The following is a 21983-nucleotide window of genomic DNA, read 5'->3' on the forward strand; positions in this document are numbered from 1 at the left end:
TCAAATACATCAAAACACAACAATAAAAAACACTTTTCTGAACTTATCAATATGACTGTCCTTCACAGGATAAGTAAAATGGATCACTGCAAAAACTCACAATCTTAACAAGAATATTTGTCTTATTTCTAGTTAAAATGTCTCATTTTAGTAAAAAAAATCTCATTACACTTAAAACAAGACTCATCACTGGAAAAAAACAACAATTTTCACCTGTTTCAAGTAGATTTTCACTTGAAATAAGTAGAAAAATCTGCCAGTGGAACAAGCTTTTTTTTTTTTTTGCTTGTAATGAGAAGATAAATCTTGTCCCACTGGCAGATTCTTCTACTTATTTCAAGTGAAAATTGACTTGAAACAGGTGAAAATAGTCAAATAAGTTATTTTCTGGTGTTATTTTTCTGGTGATGACTCTAAATGTTGAAATAGCAGTAAAACCACATTCATTGATGAAATGACATAAGGGATGGAAAGGAGGGATGTCAGTTTTACAGGAGGGATGATTTGGACCGTTTTTATTTCAGGGGGGGATGATTTGGACCGTTTTTATTTCAGGGGGCGGATCTCATCCCCCCTCAACTCCAGCACTGCGCGTGACGCACTTACGAATTTGCAGGAAAAATTAGCTTTATTTTGAAACGACTAACCGGAAAAGGTTTCCCCCACATGTTTAACAGCGAGGCGTGGGCGTGACATATAAAGGAAGCTTTATTTTGAAACGACTAACCGGAAAAGGTTTGTTAACAGCGAGGCGTGACATATAAAGGAAGCTGATGCTGCAGCATCAGCTGTCCAGCTGAAGGTCGAAGCTGCAGAGCTCCAGCTCCACGTTTAAACCCCCCCCAATAAACCAGTATAACCCGGGACTATGGCCAAGCCCCTGACGGACCAGGACCGGAGGAAGCAGATCTCGGTGCGGGGACTGGCCGGGGTGGAGAACGTCACAGACCTGAAGACTAACTTCAACAGGCACCTCCACTTCACCCTGGTGAAGGACCGCAATGTGGCCACCAAACGAGACTATTACTTCGCCCTGGCCAACACGGTCCGGGACCACCTGGTGGGCCGCTGGATCCGCACCCAGCAGCACTACTACGACAAGGACCCCAAGGTAATAAAGAGGATTCTGGTTCTAACCGTCCTGCGGTGCCGCAGTCCGGTGTTCTGTCGACTTCTGCTCCCTGCCGAGAACTGCTACTTTGGGGTTCTGCGCATGCGCACAGTCGATTTTCAAAGTTTCCAATCATTTCTTGCACGACGTCAAATAAATAATATGGGATGTTGAGTATTTTATCCTTCAATATACACGACCCATGACATGTATTGCATTACACTTTGTACACATTATACGATAAAGAGAAAAAAAACAATTCTATGGCTTTATTTGATATTCATTCAGTCATTGGCCTTTATTTAACCAGGCAGGTCATTAAGAACATTCTTATTTACAATGACGGCCTGGCAAGAGACAAGGACCACTTGGGGGGGGGGGGGGGAGAAGTGGGCTAGGGGGTAAAACACAGTAGAATTGTAGCTCTACAAAAGGTGGAAAACCATTAGTGAGCGTTTTTGGCAAAACAGCAGAAATTGGCAGAACACCGTCCGGCTGTTCTGTCGATTTTTGCTACCCCATCAAAAAATGCTCCCTAATGGTTTTCTACCTTTTGTAGGGCTTCATTTTTACTGTTTTACTCCGTAGACCACTTCCTTGTCTCTTGCCAGGCCGTCATTGTAAATAAGAATGTTCTTAATGACCTGCCTGCTTAAATAAAGACGAATGACTGAATGAATATCAAATAAAGCCATAGAATTGTTTTTTCCCTCTCTTTATCGTATAATGTTCACAAAGTGAAATGCAATTCATATCATTGGTAGTGTATTTTGAAGGATCAAATACTCAACATCCCATATTATCAATATTTCAGGGGTAGCAAAATTTGATAGTCCAGTAACATTCTATCAAATAATGCTCCCATCACTTAATGCATTCAGGTAAGATTCTAATCAACTCACTGCCACTGCAGGATGAATGTCAGCAACTTACACCCCCCAATTTATCAATTTTGTAATCACTATTTTTGGATTGTAATCACAATTTTTTTGATCGATAAGTATAAAATAATAAGAAATAAAAGTAACTGCACACACTGAAGGGATGCAAGAAATGATGGGCGTGGCAATCAAACTTTGAAAATCGACTGCGCGTGCGCAGAAACACAAAGTAGCGGTTCTCGACGGGTAGCAGAAATCAACAGAACACGTCCGGGGGGGGCGGGGCAGCAGCGCAGATGTGGTGCAGTATGAAGGCTAATTTATGGTTCCGCGTCACAGCTACGCAGAGCCTACGACGTAGAGTACGCGGCGACGCACACCTTACGTTGTGCGTCGCCGCGTCCCCTCGCCGTCGATTTAACGCGGACCATAAATCAGGCTTGACAGGCGGCCTCTGCAGCTCTGTCCTTTATCCATTTATAGTCACCTTCGAGCCTGTTGTTCTCACGTGTGTGTGAGTGAGTGTGTGTGTGTGTGTGTGTGTGTGCGCAGCTGATCAGCGCGCACCATGGCAGATGACAGATACTCCCTAGTGTGTGTAGGAGAGAGAGACATGATTATGTAATGGCTGGTCGACCCTCCAACATTACATCCCAAAATGGCCTAAAAAGGACAGTCTGACGCTGCGTCCCAAATGCCACACTAAACAGTATATACTCAGAAAGTATATTTAAGTTCAGCATACTTTTGAGTAAATATCAGTAGTGTGCATTAATTGGGACGTGTTACTCAGAGAGACATGGTAGTTCCTGTTGTTGAGAGGGGGATGTGTTACCATGGCAACAATAGTCCAGGGGCCAGAGCCCAACATTTCACTGGTCAGCACCACTCAAGGTGACCAAACTTATTATAATTTCTGAAAAGATACATGTCTATAGATATTCTGGTCTGATAACCTTCCTGAGTGGCAGCTGGATCAGAGTTATCAGCTCATGAAGTTAAAACCCCTTCAGAAAATTACATTTTAGATGCTGCTGCATGTCCTGGTTTAGACTCATGTTCAGGAAATCTGTCAATGTTTCACTATATTGTCTTTGGTATCATTTTAAAGGAGACCTTTAAAGCATTCATTCAAGCTATGATGTGAATCTTTCTGACCAACATAGAGGTCACTGCAGCTCTTTAAACTATAAACAACACACATTCTTACACAATTTTCACCTAAATGATATACTATCTTTTAGCCCTGTGTCATCTAAGAACAACAGAGACACAAAATACAAAAGCTGGAATACTCACAGGTCCATAAGGATTCAGGAAATGTATAATACACCCAATTTAGAATCATCAATTAACCTGAAGGGGGTGGTAACTCCATGAGCTGATATAACTATGATCAGCTGCCACTCAGGAAGGTTATCATACCAGAATATCATCTACAGACATGGATCTTTTCAAAAATTATAAGTAAGTTTGGTCACCTTGAGTGGTGCTGACTCCTGTCACAGCAGCAGTAGCAGCTGTTACCATGGTAACAGCAGCAGTAGCAGCACCGCTCCACTCTTTCCAGTTTATCCTGGCCCAAACAAGATGATATTAGGAATGGGTGATATTTTACCGTTCACGATAAACCGTCAAAAAAATTCCCCACGGTAAGAATTTGTATCTCACGGTAAAAATGATAAATTCCTGTTGATGATGTTTTGGTGTAAAACTGATTTATGGTTCTGTGTTAAATCCACGCGGGAGGGAGGGAGGGAGGGAGGGAGGGAGGGAGGGAGGGAGGGAGGGAGGGAGGGAGGAAGGAAGGGAGGAAGGAAGGAAGGAAGGAAGGAAGGAAGGAAGGAAGGAAGGAAGGAAGGAAGGAAGGAAGGAAGGAAGGAAGGAAGGAAGGAAGGAAGGAAGGAAGGAAGGAAGGAAGGAAGGAAGGAAGGAAGGAAGGAAGGAAGGAAGGAAGGAAGGATAAAAAAAGAAAGAAAAAACGATAAATTCCCATTGATAATGTTTAGTAGTATTCAGTATCTTTTAGAGCAGTGTTTTGGCTCCAAAGACTGAATGTGGTGATAGATTTATAGTTACAAAGGTGGAGTTGAATTGGTATTTTTTTTATTGTCATTTTTATCGTTATCGGGATAAATGCTAGAAATTATCGTGATACATTTTTTAGTCCACACCGCCCATCCCGAGATGACATTATATAATTATTATTATATAATATACTTATGACATATACGTATCACTTAGCAACCAAACACCGCTGCATTGCATTGTGGGAAGTTTCTGCTCAGCTAGTGTCCATCAATCCATACTAATACATTTCTCAGGAATGAGTATGGATAGTACATACTACTGAGTACGTTCTAATGTGTCGGACGCACTAAAGAATCTCACGTACTGTGTTTGCTACTCATTAGGAGGAAGGATGGAATTTCGGACGCAGCTTGAGGAAAAAAAACTGATTGAGTTTCTTGATGAGATGGAAGTCCAACGTACTTTCAGTGATGATTTACAGTTGTGTGAAAAAGTGTTTGATCCTTCCTGATTTCTTATTTTTTGCATGTTTGTCGCACTTAAATGTTTCAGATCATCAAACAAATGTAAATATTAGACAAAGATAACACAAGTAAACACAAAAAGCAGTTTTTGAATCCAGATTTTTATTATTATTAGCCGCGTTTTCCCTTTCTTCTTGGTGAAGTGAAAAGGAGAAAAAGGGCCGTAGCAGCTCTGCTCCAGACGTCTCTATCAGCAGCATCTGTTTAATATTCAAATACCGTTCTGGAGCAAAACATCACACATGGGTCAATGACCAATAAGCACTTTCAACAGGTCAATTTTAACATGATAAAAAAAAGAATATCTATTGCAGTAGTTCAAAGATTAAGAATGTTGTATACACATAAATTCATATAAAACTTTTAAATTAAGTGATTTTTGTCAAGATGAATTGGCACTAGCCTTAAAAAAAGTAATGTGGTGCAACCATGATTCATATTAAAATAAATTAATTTCCTTAACATCTTGACATCCGTTTTCAATATTATACAAAAATGGTTATTTTAATGGTCGCGTCACATGATATTTCATAAAACATCAGTCAAACTTTGTTTGTATATTATGATGGAAATATGAATAGAAATGTGTATAAATCTTACACACTACAAGACACTTCAGAAATCATGCCAGATAGAAGAAGATTGATTTAAAAACATTTAGAGTGATTTCAAACCAGAGTCCTGGTCGGACGGTCGCACCACATGACATTGTGACGCTTAAAACAACAACAAAATGGGACAGGAAGGTCATATATATGGTATTTTCTTATTCATTTAAACCTTTTTTGAATTGAAAAGAAATCAGTTTTTCGGAAAATATAGGCGTCACGTCATTGACCCATATACATTTGCATTAGTTAAAGGAGCTTGAGGCAGGATTTATGAAAAAAAATTGTATACGTTTTAAGTTTTCTAGTAATAATGTCAGATGAAGCGTTCCAAACCAAAAAGAATGTTTCCTCTAGTGTATCTCTCCGTTGCCTTGAACAGGCTGTGTGCTGCAAAATGTGCTGCAATTCGGGCCCAAATTTCCCGCGCTGGGCGGCGGATGTGACGTCACATGACGCTGCATGTGCGTTCTCCCCGTTCTCCCGTGCCGGCTTCACTGTTGGCTGCAGTACCCCCAACGGCCATCGTGGTGAAGGGTGGCGCTAGAGAGTCTCATTTCTTAAAAGGAGCCTCATGCTCCTTTAATGAAATACAACCTAATTTTCAGCAGTGTTGATGAGAACAGGTCCAGAAAGAGGACGTAGCATGTAGGGTTGGGCGGTATGGACTAAAAAATGTATTACGATAATTTATGGCATTTATCCCGATAACGATAAAAATTACGATAAAAAAAATACCAATTCAAATCCATCTTTGTAACTATAAATCTATCACCACATTCAGTCTTTGGAGCCAAAACACTGCTCTAAAAGATACTAAATGCTACTAAACTACACCAATTAAATTGAATTAATAAAAACCAATTAAATTAGTACACCTGTACTGCAAAACTGGAATGACTCAAATGAAACAAGTTTGAAATGTAAGAACAGATTCAACATTTATTCTAACTGTATGGCTTAAACAGTGGGATAAAAGTGCAAACAGCAAAAGTATCATTGTCCTTCAAGTTTTATTAGCTTATAAAATCACAAAGTAGAAAATAATACAACCTGATAAATAAAGAAACAGGACAAATAAATAAAAGTTCACTGAAAATAAAATCCTATCAGTGATGACCTCTTCTAATATAAATAAAATGTGCAGATTAACCTGTGGTTGGAACATGCCACAAGTTAGATACTATTGCAATTTTTTTTCGTAATAGTCAAACGTTATGTTCAAAATGTAACAACCATTTCCTTCTGTTTTTGCAGACTCTGCATATAATAGATGATGATGTCTCTTTTTAAATCCAAACCAGTTCCAGATAACGGAGCTAGAGCCTCGTTTAACAACGAGCTCCTCGCTCTCAGATCCGCCTAACGCCATGTCTGTTAAGGCTGATTTATGGTTCTGCATTAACTCGACGTAGAGCCTACGCTGTAGGCTCTACGTCGAGTTAATGCAGAACCATAAATCAGCCTTACACCAAAACGTCATCAACGGGAGTTTATCGTTTTTTACCGCGAGATGACAAATTCTTACCGTGGGGGATTTTTTTGACGGTATATCGTGAACGGTGAAATATCACCCATTCCTAGTAGCACAAGGTATTTACAGGTTGTTCTCTGGTTTCCCTCAGCGCGTCTACTACCTCTCCCTGGAGTTCTACATGGGCCGGACTCTGCAGAACACCATGGTGAACCTGGCCCTGGAGAACGCCTGTGATGAAGCCACGTATCAGGTACAAAGAGCCAGTGATGTCCAACCAAGTGTCTGTGCTTTCAAACTATGAGAAAAGGCTGAAGTTTCTCTGTCTGTGTACCGGTACATCTCAGTCAGTTTATATTGAATTATGTGGAGAAAGCCGAGTCTTGTCCTAAAGAATCCGTCATATCAACCATCGTTTGTAGCAGATGAGAAATTGTGAGCACCAATGCAGAGTATTAGGGCCAAACTAAGACAAAAAAACAATTGGAAATTATGAGAATAAAATCGTAATATTATGAGAATAAAATCGTAATATTATGAGAATAAAGTCGTAAAATTACAAGAATAAAGTTGCAATATTACGAGAATAGTCATAATGTTGCGAGAATAAAGTCGTAATGTTGCGAGAATAAAGTCGTAATGTTGCGAGAATAAAGTCGTAATGTTGCGAGAATAAAGTTGTAATATTATGAGAATAAAGTCGTAATGTTGCGAGAATAAAGTCGTAATATTATGAGAATAAAGTCGTAATGTTGCGAGAATAAAGTCGTAATATTATGAGAATAAAGTCGTAATGTTGCGAGAATAAAGTTTTAATATTATGAGAATATAATTTGAGAACTCTTAACAGGAAGAGCTTCTTCTCCCTGTGTTAAAATGAGGAATATTGAGCATCTTGTGAAGGTATCGGTTTCACAAATAAGGAAATAATTAATCTTTTGGCACATCAGCATGGAATTATTATCAGTATAAGGACTTTAAACGATTGTGAAACGATTTTGAAGAAGGAACCACAGACTTGGAAGAAATTGTGTCTTTTGTAGAAGAGGAAAATATTTCTGATCGTCCTCATTGTTTCCTGAGAAACAACAAAACCTCTTTGAATGGAAGCAGATGGAATCACCGCTACTATACTATACTGTACTGTACTGTATTTGTATTTTCTATTTATTTATTTAGCACAATTTAAAAAAAATAGTGCAAGGAGGAAACGAAGCCCAGAGGGCTTGTACAGAGTTCCACTCCCGTCAGTGTACTGTACTGTACTATATCAGACAGCTCCTCTTCCACATAGACGTATGTGCTCTTCCTGTTAGAGTTCTCATGAATTACGACTTTATTCTCGTAATATTATGACTTTATTCTCGCAACATTACGACTTTATTCTCGCAACATTACGACTTTATTCCAGTTTCCACATTTTTTTTTTGCCTTAGTTTGGCCCCAACACTCGTGGTAATATTCTGGATCTAGCACTCTGGGGCTTTTATCCACAGACACGCGTACAAACCGGATACTATTTCCACAAACCTCACATCTTTACTGTCCATTCCTGTCCCCGGTGGAGCTGATGTCACATGTGTTGTTGTTCTCCAGCTGGGCCTGGACATGGAGGAGCTGCAGGACATCGAGGAGGACGCTGGTCTGGGGAACGGGGGACTGGGACGCCTGGCCGGTGAGCTCCGGATCGGCTGCTGAAACTTCTCTGAAGTTCTAATAAAATCCTGGAATATTCTGGAAGTTTTCAAAATGTTTCTTTAGTAGTTTTTAAAAACAAAGGTTTGAATGGAACCGTGTATCAGGTGAACCAATACACATGAAAGTTGGTATAAGTCAATGCAGATTTATTTTGCATTGATCATTTAGCGCATGCGGCTCCAGAGCCGCATGCGCTAAATGCGGGCATGCGCTTTAGCGCCGCCCTAGTGGCTCCTGGACCTTTTTCAAAAATTACCTTTTTTTTTCTTCTTTTTTTTCTTTTTTTCCTTATTTTTTCTTTTTTTTCCTTTTTTCTCTTTTTTTCTTTTTTTTTAATCTCGACATTTTGACTTTTTTCTCGACATTTCCACTTTTTTCTCATCATGAAAAAAAAAGATCTTCCCCCAGTTCTAACTAATATAGATACATGCAGCATGTGTTTGTCTTCATTCTAAGGCTGATACAAGACACTTCATTTTTTGCGGCTCCAGACATATTTGTTTTTTGTGTTTTTGGTCCAATATGGATCTAAAACATGTTGGGTTGCCGTCCGACCCCTGATTTAGCCAATCAATTAATTAGGTTCATATTCGTGACAAATGTAGCCCTGACCCCCGTTCACCCATCTGTTTGGTCTTATTAATGTCCCGTGAACATGCAGGTTCTGCTGTTATATCGTCCCTACCAAGTTGAGACCAAACCTAACCCTTGCTCTGAGCAGACTTGTCTCAGCGGTCGACGGCCCGTTCTCACCGAGCGATTGTGCTTTCCCTCAGCTTGTTTCCTGGACTCCATGGCGTCTCTGGGCCTGGCCGCCTACGGCTACGGCATCCGCTACGAGTTTGGCATCTTCAATCAGAAAATCATCAACGGATGGCAGGTACGTCCAGTTTATCCTGCCGTCCTCCAGTGGACGACTGCCGTCTCCTGAATTTAGGATCATTTCCACTAGGGTTGTCCCCATCAGGATCTTTTAGCTCCCGATCACTTGAGTTTGAGTATCTGCTGAGCCCGATTTTTCCCGATCCGATCACTTTTTTTGATTTTGATATTTTCAGAATATTGTGATAAAGTTCTTTTTTTTCTGTAATGCAATTTATTAAAAAAAAAAAAAAAAAAGTCATACATTCTGGATTCATTACAAATCAACTGAAATATTGCAATCCTTTTATTATTTTAATATTGCTGATTATGGTTTACAGTTTAAGATTAAGATTCCCAGAATATTCTAATTTTTTTAGATAGGATATTTGAGTTTTCTTAAGCTGTAAGCCATGATCAGCAATATTAAAATAATAAAAGGCTTGCAATATTTCAGTTGATTTGTAATGAATCCAGAATGTATGACATTTTTGTTTTTGTAATTGCATTACAGAAAATCACAATATTCAAATTTTCTGAGACAGTCCTGTAGTTTGCAAACCTTTATCCAAATGCTCGACACACTTTGCTGTAACAGGCTTCTGTTTTCCTCTTTCTACTGAAATCATTGTGGTTTGTGAGGAGCGCTGGTTTCCAACTCCTAATGTCTTTACCAGGGACTGTTTTGGGTTGTTGGTTTGAGTCTAAGGTGATCAGTCAGGCCTGGCCCTGGTTTCACACTTCTGAATCATGGCACACATTGATCCGGCAGGATTTTACTTGAGTTAATTAATGCTCAGTATCAGTGACGTGCAGTGAGGTTCATGGTTGATGAGGCACTGACCCCTTTACTGTCAGATTTACAAATATATAAACCAAAAAGGGAAGCTTATTCAATTGGCTACTGGTTATTTCATATCTCATCAGCATTCTTCACAAAAAAACACTCGGACACACGGTACATATTACAGATACGTAAAGGTAAGAAAAAACGTGCATTTGCTCTACACCCTCCATGTGTTGGCTGTCGCAATTCTATAATTCATACAACATAAATGAGAGTATAGACTGGTGTACAAAAAAAAACACATTTAAATTTTGACCTTTAGTGAAATATTCAGTTGTTTTTAAAACGTTTAATTCTGATATTTTAATCAATTTAATACAGATTGCTCAACAAAAAGCATGAAAAGAAAAACAAAGAATATTTTATTTGAGGCCAAAATTTAGTTTTTAAATATTCTATTGTATTTTTCTTAGTCTAATCTCTTTTTTATAAGATTGAAATCAAAAGTGTTTGTACCCGTGGACTCACCTACGCCCCCTTCAGGTGAGGCAGAGTATTGTCTGCCTCACCCTGGGCCTTTTTCACTGCGCTTTTATTTCCCATCAGCAAAACTAAATATGTCACTAACAAACATTAAACTTTAATGTTTAAAGACATTAGCCAGACTGTGTAAAATCAGGTCAAATAAACGTATCTGCAAACATTATATTGGGACATGCAGAGATAAAGCAGCCAGCACGCGCCAATCACACGTTTCAGCCCCGTATTTGAACAGGAAATAGGCAAATTCAGCGATTTTGACTATAAAAAATGTTCGAAATTACATACATAAAGATCAGTGGACAAATATTAGTATAAATTTGATGTTATAATTATTTTTTTTACTTGTCATGATGACAGGTGAGGCTCTGCCTCCCCTGCCTCCCCTGACCACACGCTCCTGCTCAGTATGAAGAGCTTCATGACAGCTGGAATACAAAAACTACCACAAAATGGTTTTAGTTAGTTGCTCCAGCGTGGACGTGGCTCCGTGACTCCGGTTAATGGTGCGGGTGTTGTCTGGGTGTTGTCTGGGTGTTGTCTGGGGCAGGTGGAGGAGGCGGACGACTGGCTGCGCTACGGTAACCCCTGGGAGAAGGCCCGGCCCGAGTACATGCGTCCAGTCCACTTCTACGGCCGGGTGGACCACACCGCCGAGGGAGTGAAGTGGGTCGACACTCAGGTTCGTAGAAACAGATGCAAACGAGAAAAATTCAGAATAATTAAATTAGAAGAAACTGTTGAAATACCGTATTTTCTGGACTATAAGCCGCACCTGCATACAAGCTGCATCTGCTCTATTTAAAAGAAAAGATATGCAAGCCGCAGATATTGTTGTTAGATTAGATATTTACTACATGTACAGAAGGATTTAGAACTGTAAATGATGTACATGTTTGTACCTAAATAGATCCTTTCCTAACAGTGTCTTTTAACACGGCAGCAACTTTGCTGATTAAAACGGGACACAACCAAGAGAAAATAACCGCTATTTATTTATCTGCTTCTACTTCTATCTCCTAAAGAAGAAGTAGCCTTTTCTTCTTTGCTTTATTTTGTCTTAGTTTTGATTCTAATTCCGGTTAGAGCGCCCCGAGCGGTGGAAGAAAAATCCACAGAATAGCTGCACCTTTGTATAAGCTGCATGGTTGAAAACCTATGAAAAAAGTAGCGGCTTATAGTCCAGAAAATACGGTAATCGAAAAAAAGAAAGCAGAGACAGTTAATTTATTATTTTCCTTTCATAGGAATGTATGCTAATTTACATTAGTTAACAATCAACTGGGTCCAAAGTGCTTGACATCTGTAATTATCAAACTAAAACGTAGCCAGAGTAAAAGTGTGTTGACATTGATCCCAGGTGTTCTGTTGTGCTGCAGGTGGTCCTAGCTCTCCCCTACGACACCCCAGTCCCCGGTTACAGGAACAACATCGTCAACACCATGAGACTCTGGTCGGCCAAGGCCCCCTGCGACTTCAACCTGAAGGACTGTGAGTCCTTCCTTCCTTCCTTCCTTCCTTCCTTCCTTCCTTCCTTCCTTCCTTCCTTCCTTCCTTCCTTCCTTCCTTCCTTCCTTCCTTCCTTCCTTCCTCCTTCTCTTATTTCTGTTCCTGATGTCCTGCACATGCTCGGATTTCATTAACCCTTGTGCTGTCTTGGGGTCAAAATGACCCAATTCTTCTATCCTTCTTTCCTCCTGCTCTCTCCTTCCTTCTTCCTTTCCTCTTTTCCTCCTTTTTTACCCTCCTTTACTCCTTTTTCTTCCTACCTCCCTTTCGTCATTCGTTCCTTTATTACCTTCATTGCTTTTCCTTCTTTCTTTCCTTTTCTCCCTTCCTTCCATCTTTTCTCCCTTCCTTACTCACTTTCCTACTCCCCTCCTTCTTTTCTCCTTTTTTCCTTCCTTCCTTCCATCTTTTCTCCCTTCTTTCCTCCCTTTCCTACTTCCTTCCTTCTTTTCTCCTTTCTTCCTTACTTCCTTCTTTCCTTCCTTCCATCTTTTTTCACTTCCTTACTCCCTTTCCTACTTCCTTCCTTCTTTTTCCTTTCTCCCTTCCTTTTTTCCTTCCTTCCATCTTTTTTCCCTTCCTTACTCCCTTTCCTACTTCCTTTCTTCCTTACTTCTTTCTTTCCTTCCTTCCATCTTTTCTCCTTTCCTTACTCCCTTTCCTACTTCCTTCCTTCTTTTCTCCTTTTTTCCTTCTTTCTTTCCTTCTTTCCATCTTTTCTCCCTTCCTTACTCCCTTTCTTCCTTACTTCCTTCTTTTCTCCCTTCCTTATTCCCTTTCCTACTTCCTTCCTTCTTTCCTTCTTTATTCCTTACTTCCTTCTTTCCTTCCTTCCATCTTTTCTCCCTTCCTTCCTTCCTTCTTTCCTCCCTTCCCCCTCCCTTGACCCAGAGACAGCACCAGGGTTAAATACCAACAGGGACCAGATGTCGGGGAGTGGGTGCTCCCTAGTGTGCCTGCTGGCTGCGTTGTGAATATTGTGTTTTCTTAGTCGCTCTCTCTCCTGCTCAAGGAACCGTTGGCTGCTGTATATGTTTTAAAGAGTGTAACACTAGAATAAGCTGCTGACTGTGCTGTCGTCCCACAGTTAACGTCGGGGGCTACATTCAAGCTGTGCTGGATAGGAACCTGGCGGAGAACATCTCCAGAGTCCTCTACCCCAACGACAACGTGAGTGCACGTCCCTGTTGAACCTGCTCACACGAGACGATAACATGACAAACCTAGCTTACAAAAGATTTAAAATTCTAACAAAAACACAAATCTGTACCTACGTTTACATGCAGTCAAAATTCCGGTTATTGCTAATATTCCGGTTACTGAAACATTGGGAATATTCCGTTTACATGGTGATTAATCATTCAGGATATCTGGATCAAACCAGCGACGCACGGAGAACATCATGACGCAATTCCCCTCATTTCTGCTTCTTCTTCCTGTATCCAAATTCAAAACAAATGCTGCTTTGTGCAACTTTTCTCTCACCTTCTTGTAAATCTTCTATCCCGGTACTTTCTACCGTCTACAAATGCAGAAATGTTCATATCCTTTATTACATTTATGAAGTGATTAGTCTCCTCCTGGTCTTGTTTCTCCGTGTTTAGAAGAACTTCCTGGACTCAAAAGACCAGGATTCCTTGTGAACAGAGCATGTGCAGAAAACAAATTCCTGTTCCGTTTGATGGGGATATTCCGTTTGGTGTTTACATGACCCAATATTCAGGTTTTAAAAGGAGTAACCCAGGGCTCATATTGGGGTTTTTAAAAACCAGAATATGAGCAAATTCTAATTATTCAAAGGGGTTATTGGTGTTTACATGTCCGTGCAAATTGGGGTTATTGCTAATATTCAGGTTTTAAAAGGGTTATTGATGCATGGAAACACAGTCTATAACCCTTTTCTAATCCGAATTTGCACGGCCATGTAAACACCAATAACCCCTTTGAATAACCGGAATTTGCTCATAATCCGGTTTTTAAAAACCTGAATATGACCCCTGGGTTACTCCGAATATTGGGTCATGTAAACGCCAAACAGAATATCCCCATCAAACGGAACAGGAATGTGTTTTCTGCACATGCTCTGTTCACAAAGAATCCTGGTCTTTTGAGTCCAGGAAGTTCTTATAAACACGGAGAAACCAAGACCAGGAGGAGACTAATCACTTCATAAATGTAATGAAGGATATGAACATTTCTGCATTTGTAGACGGTACAAAGTACCGGGATAGAAGATTTACAAGAAGCTGAGGGAAAAGTTGCGTGGAGACAGAATATTCCCAATGTTTCAGTAAACGGAATATTGACCTTAACCCCAATTTTGACTGCATGGAAACGTAGTCTGTAAATAATTTGTGAGCCTTTATTTAACAGATAAATAACAATGGGTTTGTTTTCAGTATCTTCACTGAACAAGTTGATAAGGTTTAGACTTTAATCTTAAACGTATGTAGAATGATGCCAGCAACACGCCCAGAGGGAAACAGCAGGAGAAGCAGATTCCAGCGAGGGTCGGTCCCAGCTCACCGCTGCCTCACACAATCTGTTATTAATGACAGTTACAGTATAAAAACATAGCAGCATCAACATTACAATGAGCTTAAAGAAAAACATTCCGGAGAAAGTCCAGAGGCTGCAAAGCAAATCCCAGGCACAACCTTTGAGCGTTGCACAGTCCACTCTGGAAAAACTGAAAACTGTCTGTTTTCTATTGTAATAATCTTTCCCTTTATAGAATAATGAACTCCACATTGTTAGGAAATGGTCTTAACCCTGGGGCTGTCTTCAGGTCAGGGGAGGGAGGGAGGGAGGGAGGGAGGACGGGAGGAAGGGAGGGAGGAAAGAAGGGAGGGAAAAAGGAAGGGGGGGAAGGAAAGAAGGGAGGAAGGGAAAAAGGAAGGAAGGGAGGAAGGGAAAAAGGGAAGGAAGGAAGGAAGGGAGGGAGGGGAGGGAGAAAAGAAGGAAGAGAGAAAGGAAGGAAGGGAAGGAAGGAAGGAAGGAAGGAAAGAAGGGAAGGAAGGAAGGAAGGAAAGAAGGGAAAAAGGGAGGGAGGAAGGAAGGAAAGAAGGGAAGGAAGGAAGGGAAAAAGGAAGGAATAGATAAAGGAAGGAAGGGATGAAAGAAGGAAGGGAAAAGGGAAGGGAAAAAGCAAAGAAGGAAGGGAGAAAGGAAGGAAGAAAGAAGGAGAGAGCAGGAGGAAAGAAGGAACAGGAGAAGTAGGTTATTTTGACCCAAAGACAGTACCAGGGTTAACTCCCTCCCAGATTGATGGGCAACAACGATTGCATCAATTCATTAAGTTTCCCGACTCGAGACATCCGTCTGCCACGGACGCAAAAGGTTCCGGGATCGAGGGCTGGGGATCCATTCAAATGTCAAGAATCAAGTCCGTTCCAATTCTTAAGATTCAGAATCGATAATCAAGATTCGATTCCGATATTGATTTCGGTTAGTGTGATTAAAACTGTTTTTTGAGCTGTTGCGTGAATTATAATATAATACAGGATTGTCTCAGAAAATTAGAATATTGTGATAAAGTTCTTTATTTTCTGTAATGCAATTAAAACAACTAAAATGTCATACATTCTGGATTCATTACAAATCAACTGAAATATTGCAAGCCTTTTATTATTTTAATATTGCTGATTATGGTTTACAGTTTAAGATTAAGATTCCCAGAATATTCAAATTTTTTGAGATAGGATATTTGAGTTTTCTTAAACTGTAAACCATGATCAGCAATATTAAAATAATAAAAGGCTTGCAATATTTCAGTTGATTTGTAATGAATCCAGAATGTATGACATTTTTGTTTTTTTAATTGCATTACAGAAAATCACAATGTTCAAATTTTCTGAGACAGTCCTGTATGACTGAAAACTTTAATGTTTTCATACTTTTAAACATAATTAAATGCAAAAACATGGCACCAGTTATTCTTGTGTCCAACAAAACATTCCTTTTTTGGGCATAAACAAAAAAATACCAAAAGTTGTAATGATGAAAAAAAATCGATCTTTAGACATACGAATCGATTTTTAGGAATTAATATGAATTGATTTAGAATCGGAAAATTGATTTTTTTTTTTTTTTTTTTTTTTTTTTTTTTTTTTCCCCCAATACAGGTCGAATGGGATCACATTAGAGGTTTATGCACAGATGCAGCATCTGTCCAAGTTTTCACAAACCTACGCTTGATGCTGGCGCACTGCAGTGCACAACTGACCTACACCCTATAAATATTACAGTATTTCTACCAAAGCTGCAGACCAAAGAGAAGATTTCTGAATGACAGGAAGTTAGTTGGCGTTAGTTGGGGAGAGCTAGCACAATAATTCCAAATATTCCCAGAGTTTACTGATACAGTATATGTTACAGAAATGACATTACACTCTTTCTCTTGTTAATTCTTTGGCATCCTTGAAAGATTAATTTAATTATAGGGAAGTATGATATTGCGAACCATGTCTATATTATTTAGGGTTCCTCTTATGTCTGTTTATTTTAATTTTTATTTATTTTATTTTATTATTTTATTTGTTGTTTTGTGTGTCCTATATTTTATTACTTTATTATTATTATTATTATTATTATTATTATTATTATTATTATTGTCTTCAGTCAGAGTTTGACTGGTAATTGGTACTTACTTTGGGACCTGTTTATAATTATATTTTACAGTGTGTGTGTTTTGGGGGGTTTGTTATGTTAAGTTTTGTGTCTTTATTTATTTTACTTTTTTTTTTTTTGTTGTTGTTTTGTGTGGTAAAATATAAAATGGGGTAATCTGTTGAATCCTTTAAAAAATGTTTATTGTGTAATATGCATTACATTGACTACCCAATAAAGAAACATGGAAAAAATAAAAAAGAGATGCCATGCCACTGATTCCAGCTCTCTCTGTCTCAGTTCTTTGAAGGGAAGGAGCTGCGTCTAAAGCAGGAATACTTTGTCGTGGCAGCGACTCTTCAAGACATCATACGCAGATTCAAAGCCTCCCAATTTGGCTCCACGGAGTTTGTGCGATTAGACCTTTCTGCTCTGCCAGACAAGGTGAGGACTCTGCAGAGACACACACACACACACACACACACACACACACACACACACACACACACACACACACACACACACACACAGAGCCGGATTAACGCAAAGGCAAACTAGGCATGTGCCTAGGGCCCGATTGACAGGGGGGGCCCAGACAGAGGGACAAAAAAAAAAACATTTTTTTTTTTTTTTTTTTTTTTTGTCTGCACACATATTAATGGTTTATAACATGCCGGTAAAAACCTAAGGCATATATATGTGCATTATTACTATATTTAGTATATATTAGGGCTGTCAAACGATTATTTTTTTTAATCGCGATTAATCGCAGAATTTCAAAAGTTAATCGCGATTAATCGCATTTTGAATTGCATGTTTAAAATTCTGTTATTTCGCATTTCAAGGCAGTTTTAAGCATAAAGATGAATGGCTCAATATGGTCCTTTACAAAGTTAATTTATTTCAATAATTCAACTAGAATATGGTGTAACAGTTAATTTATTTCAATAATTCAACTAGAATATGGTGTAAAAGTTAATCTATTTCAATAATTCAACTAGAATATGGTGTAAAAGTTAATTTATTTCAATAATTCAACTAGAATATGGTGTAAAAGTTAATTTATTTCAATAATTCAACTAGAATATGGTGTAAAAGTTAATCTATTTCAATAATTCAACTTAAAAGGTGAAACAATATATTACTTAGTCTTATTACATTCAAAGCAAGATATGTTGAACCTTTATTTGTTATAATTTTGATGATGGAATTGTTTATTGATTTCATAAAATATTCTCTAATTTATTTTTTATTTGGGGTTTTCATAAACTTTGAGCCATAATCAGAGCAGCGTCTTGCAGGTAACTGCTGCACGCAGTGACGGACGCTGGCTGATTTGTGGTTCCGCGTTGCACCAACGCAGAGCTTACGGGGTAGGATACGCGGGAGCGCGAACGTACGGTGCGCGTCGCCGCGTAACATCATGCAGCCACTTCTCGGCGAACACACGTTTTCTGTTTCTATCCACGGGTAGTGGTTCAGTTTGGCGTCTCTTTGTAGTTGGTGGTGGTGGAAGTTTACTTTAGGAAACAGCAAACATGGCGCTAGAGGAGTCTTCTTCTTCTTGAGGTTTATTGGCGGTTGGCATCCAGTTTTTTTCCGGTGCATTACCGCCCTCTTCTGGATCATTACAGAAGAGTCGACTACGGGTGAGTAGAAGGGACAAAAACGTTTGCGATTAAAATGCGATTAAAAAAAAATAACGCATTATGGATTGCATTAATCTAATCGCGATTAACGCGTTAACGCTGACAGCCCTAGTATATATATATATATATATATATATATATATATATATATATATATATATATATATATATATATATATATATATATATATATATATATACACATACGCATACGCACAGGGCCGCTGCAAGGGATGTGCGAACCGTGCGACCGCACGGGGCCTGGCGCCCCAAGGGGCCTCGCGCCCTAAGGGGCCTGGCGCTATGGGCCATTTTTGTTTTTCCCCAAATTTTTTTTTTTTTTTTTCGTTTTTTTTTCCCTTATAAATATCAACAGTCACATTCCATTACAGACCTAAATGTGTACTAGTCTGTGCATATCAATAAATATATGTGCAATGATGCGCGTGTCTGTTGTTCAATACAACTGATCAGACCAAGCGCAGACACAAGCTAGTCTGATCCAGACGGTGGAGTTGGAACAAACTGTCACACAGTGTCGAGAGAACGAGACAGATTCAGGAAATTTCCATCAGGGGATGAAAAAAGAAAAAAACGAAAGAAAATGGAAGAGTTTAATGCCTCTCTGAAAGGCACGTTTGATAAATTTGTTACAAAAATCACCGATCCGCCCGGGTCTCAAGCAGCCATGGGGCCCCGCGTCGAGGCAAGCCCAGATGATGATGAGGCAGGGGAAGGTATCCAGTATTTTGCTAATTGGAGAGTTAAAGCGACACTACGTAACTTTTCCACCTTAATATCATATTTCCAGAGTCATTGTGATAGTACATCAACTTCCAACAGGTTTAATGAACCTCTGTCATGGTCTGAGGGGTCTGTATTGCTTTCACTGGCACTATGTAACTTTGAGGAGCATGGTAGGAACCCTGCCACACTAAAAAACTACAAATTTTACGACTTTGACTGCTTTACGGCACATACGTCACTTCCCCCTCCTTCCCGATTCGCAGTCGAGACGAAAATGGGCGGGGCGTGGAGCGCAGAGCTCAGCAGAACCTGTTGCTGTGTTGTGGCTGCAGCAGCTCCACATAACAGACGTGGGGAAAAGATCCTAATAGTTTAACTTTTCAACGGTTTCCTGCTCGGAGGCAGAACCACGGAGGCCAAGTATCTGATATAACAAAGTAAAAGAGTGAAAGAGTCGTCGGCTCGCTTTGGATCGCGGCTGTAACGACCAAACACCTTCCACACAGTAAAGCCTGAATTATGGTTAGGCGTTAAATCGACGCAGACCTACGGCGTAGGGTTCGTGGCGACGCGCAACGTACGGTGCGTGTCGCCGCGTACCCTACGCCGTAGGCTCTGCGTCGATTTAACGCAGAACCATAAACAGCCTTAAACCACAAACACTCACACGTCGGATCAAAACACAGGTTTTATTCCCCACTTCTCCAGCTAAACGCAGTTGCTGGCCAGCTCTCTGCGGTGCAATTAACCCCAATCTTCAGATAAAACTAGTTTGTTGAGGAAAAGATATTAACTCTTATTTGTAGCTGCAGAGGAAAAAAATTATCTCACGAGGAAAACAAAAATATTGCTCATGCCTCGGAGCCTCTTCAGCATAATATAGCAGTCAAAAAAAAAAGAAAAGAGAAGTAAGAGGGATACAAAACATGTACTGTATGTTGTACTATTATACAAATTTATTGAAACACATGGCTCTTCAGTAGGGATTCATTATTATTATTATTATTATTATTAATAATAATTAATAATCATTATTTTCTCCATATACCGCTCCCTGGCTTCCTTGTTTAAGGTATCCCAGTAAATTCCAGTTCCTTTCCAGCAGTTTAACATCTTTTTTTTTGCGTTCTGTCTGTTCACTTGGTGAAACAGAAAAGCGTCCCGTCTCCTCTCATCAAAACAAATGCACGTGACGGGACAGGAGTTTTCCGGCAGTACGCGCTGGTGCTCATGGGAAACGTAGTGTTCTTTCTGGTAAAACACTACCGCTTTTGTCCAAAAGATTCCGCCAAACCCAGAAAAGCTGAAAGTTACGTTGTGCTGCTTTAAAATTGCGCATATAGACACCCGAGCCGACCCGAAAAACCCAAAAATTTCGCGCGCGCGCGCGCTCGCTCGCTAGGCTCACGCGCGAGGGCCCCCCTGGCCATTTCACACAGGGCCTCGCAAATCTCCCAAACAGCTCTGCATACGCATACACATACATACATATACACATACAGACATACATACTACAGCACACTTTGTCTTAGTGCAAATTTTATTGGTCTTTGTAGATTTGACTTCTTATTTAACTATTCAATTTAATCAACACATTTAATTAAGATTTTCTGCAAAATGCTCACAATCGATAAGATAAGGATAATTTAATAGCATTTAATAGAGCGTTGTAATAACGTATAAATAATAAAAATCTAAAAATAGTCTGATAGACTGTTTAATATACAACACATGACTTATTTTGTAATACAAAGAACCAACTTGACTATGACTATGCTATGTAAAATGTGAAATAAGTTTTATTAGTAACTTTGGTAAGTTTAAGATTTCATAAATAACATCGATGGAGGGGGGCCCAAAAATCACAGTCTGCCTAGTGTAAGTCCATTTATTTAATCCGGCTCTACACACACACACACACACACACACACACACACACACACATCCCTAAAACCTTTCTCTGTAGCATTGAATCACTAGGATGTACAGGACTGTCTCATAAAATTAGAATATTGTGATAAAGTCCTTTTATTTTCTGTAATGCAAAAATGTCATACATTCTGGATTCATTACAGTTTAAGAAAACTCAAATATCCTATCTCAAAATATTTGAATATTCTGGGAATCTTAAACTGTAAGCCATGATCAGCAATATTAAAATAATAAAAGGCTTGCAATATTTCAGTTGATTTGTAATGAATCCAGAATGTATGACATTTTTTTTTGTTTTTTTTAATTGCATTACAGAAAATAAAGAACTTTATCACAATATTCAAATTTTCTGAGACAGTCCTGTATGTCATATTTAGTTTGGTACAAGCTGCAGCGTCAGACATCTGTAGCTTGGATATTATTTGCTAAACATGCAGCGCATTTAAATTTTTATGCAGCATTTTGTTTTTTACGGGAGAGTATTAGAGCCATGCAGGAGAAAAAATATTTGAGAGGGGAAGGTTTTTGTTTTAGTGTGCACTTCGAGAAGAAACTTGAAATGTCGAGATTAATGTTGAAATACAATTTCGAGAATAAAGTTGAAATTTTGAGAATAAAGTTGAAATACAATTTGGTGAGTAAAGTGTAAATGTCTCCTCTGGCCCATCAAATCCAGTTAGAGCGACTGACAGCTCTGCAGCAGCAGCCGGAACTACCGTATTTTCTGGACTATAAACCGCTACTTTTTTCTTAGGTTTTCAACCATGCAGCTTATACAAAGGTGCAGCTATTCTGTGGATTTTTCTTCCACCGCTCGGGGCGCTCTAACCGGAATTAGAATCAAAACTAAGACAAAATAAAGCAAAGAAGAATACGCTACTTCTTCTTTAGCAGATAGAAGTAGAAGCAGATTTCAAACAGATAAACAGATAAATAAATACTGGTTATTTTCTATTGGTTCTGTCCCGTTTTAATCAGCAAAGTTGCTGCCGTGTTAAAAGACACTGTTAGGAAAGATCTATT

The 21983-nt window shown here is 39.3% G+C and overlaps 1 protein-coding gene across 1 annotated transcript in view; it reads left to right on the plus strand.

Moving 5' to 3' along the window:
- The first annotated feature begins 746 nt into the window (after nt 1-746).
- LOC133419980 (glycogen phosphorylase, muscle form) overlaps nt 747-21983 on the plus strand; it is a 47601-nt gene continuing 26364 nt past the window's right edge. Inside the window, exons 1-8 of the mRNA XM_061709503.1 lie at nt 747-1111; nt 6781-6882; nt 8226-8304; nt 9104-9207; nt 11066-11197; nt 11895-12006; nt 13112-13194; nt 16933-17076. Of these exons, the coding sequence (XP_061565487.1) occupies nt 869-1111; nt 6781-6882; nt 8226-8304; nt 9104-9207; nt 11066-11197; nt 11895-12006; nt 13112-13194; nt 16933-17076 (999 nt within the window). The 5' untranslated portion in view covers nt 747-868. The remainder of the gene's footprint in view (nt 1112-6780; nt 6883-8225; nt 8305-9103; nt 9208-11065; nt 11198-11894; nt 12007-13111; nt 13195-16932; nt 17077-21983) is intronic.

This window comes from Cololabis saira, chromosome 20, assembly GCF_033807715.1.
Source record: "Cololabis saira isolate AMF1-May2022 chromosome 20, fColSai1.1, whole genome shotgun sequence".
Lineage (NCBI taxonomy): Eukaryota > Metazoa > Chordata > Actinopteri > Beloniformes > Belonidae > Cololabis > Cololabis saira.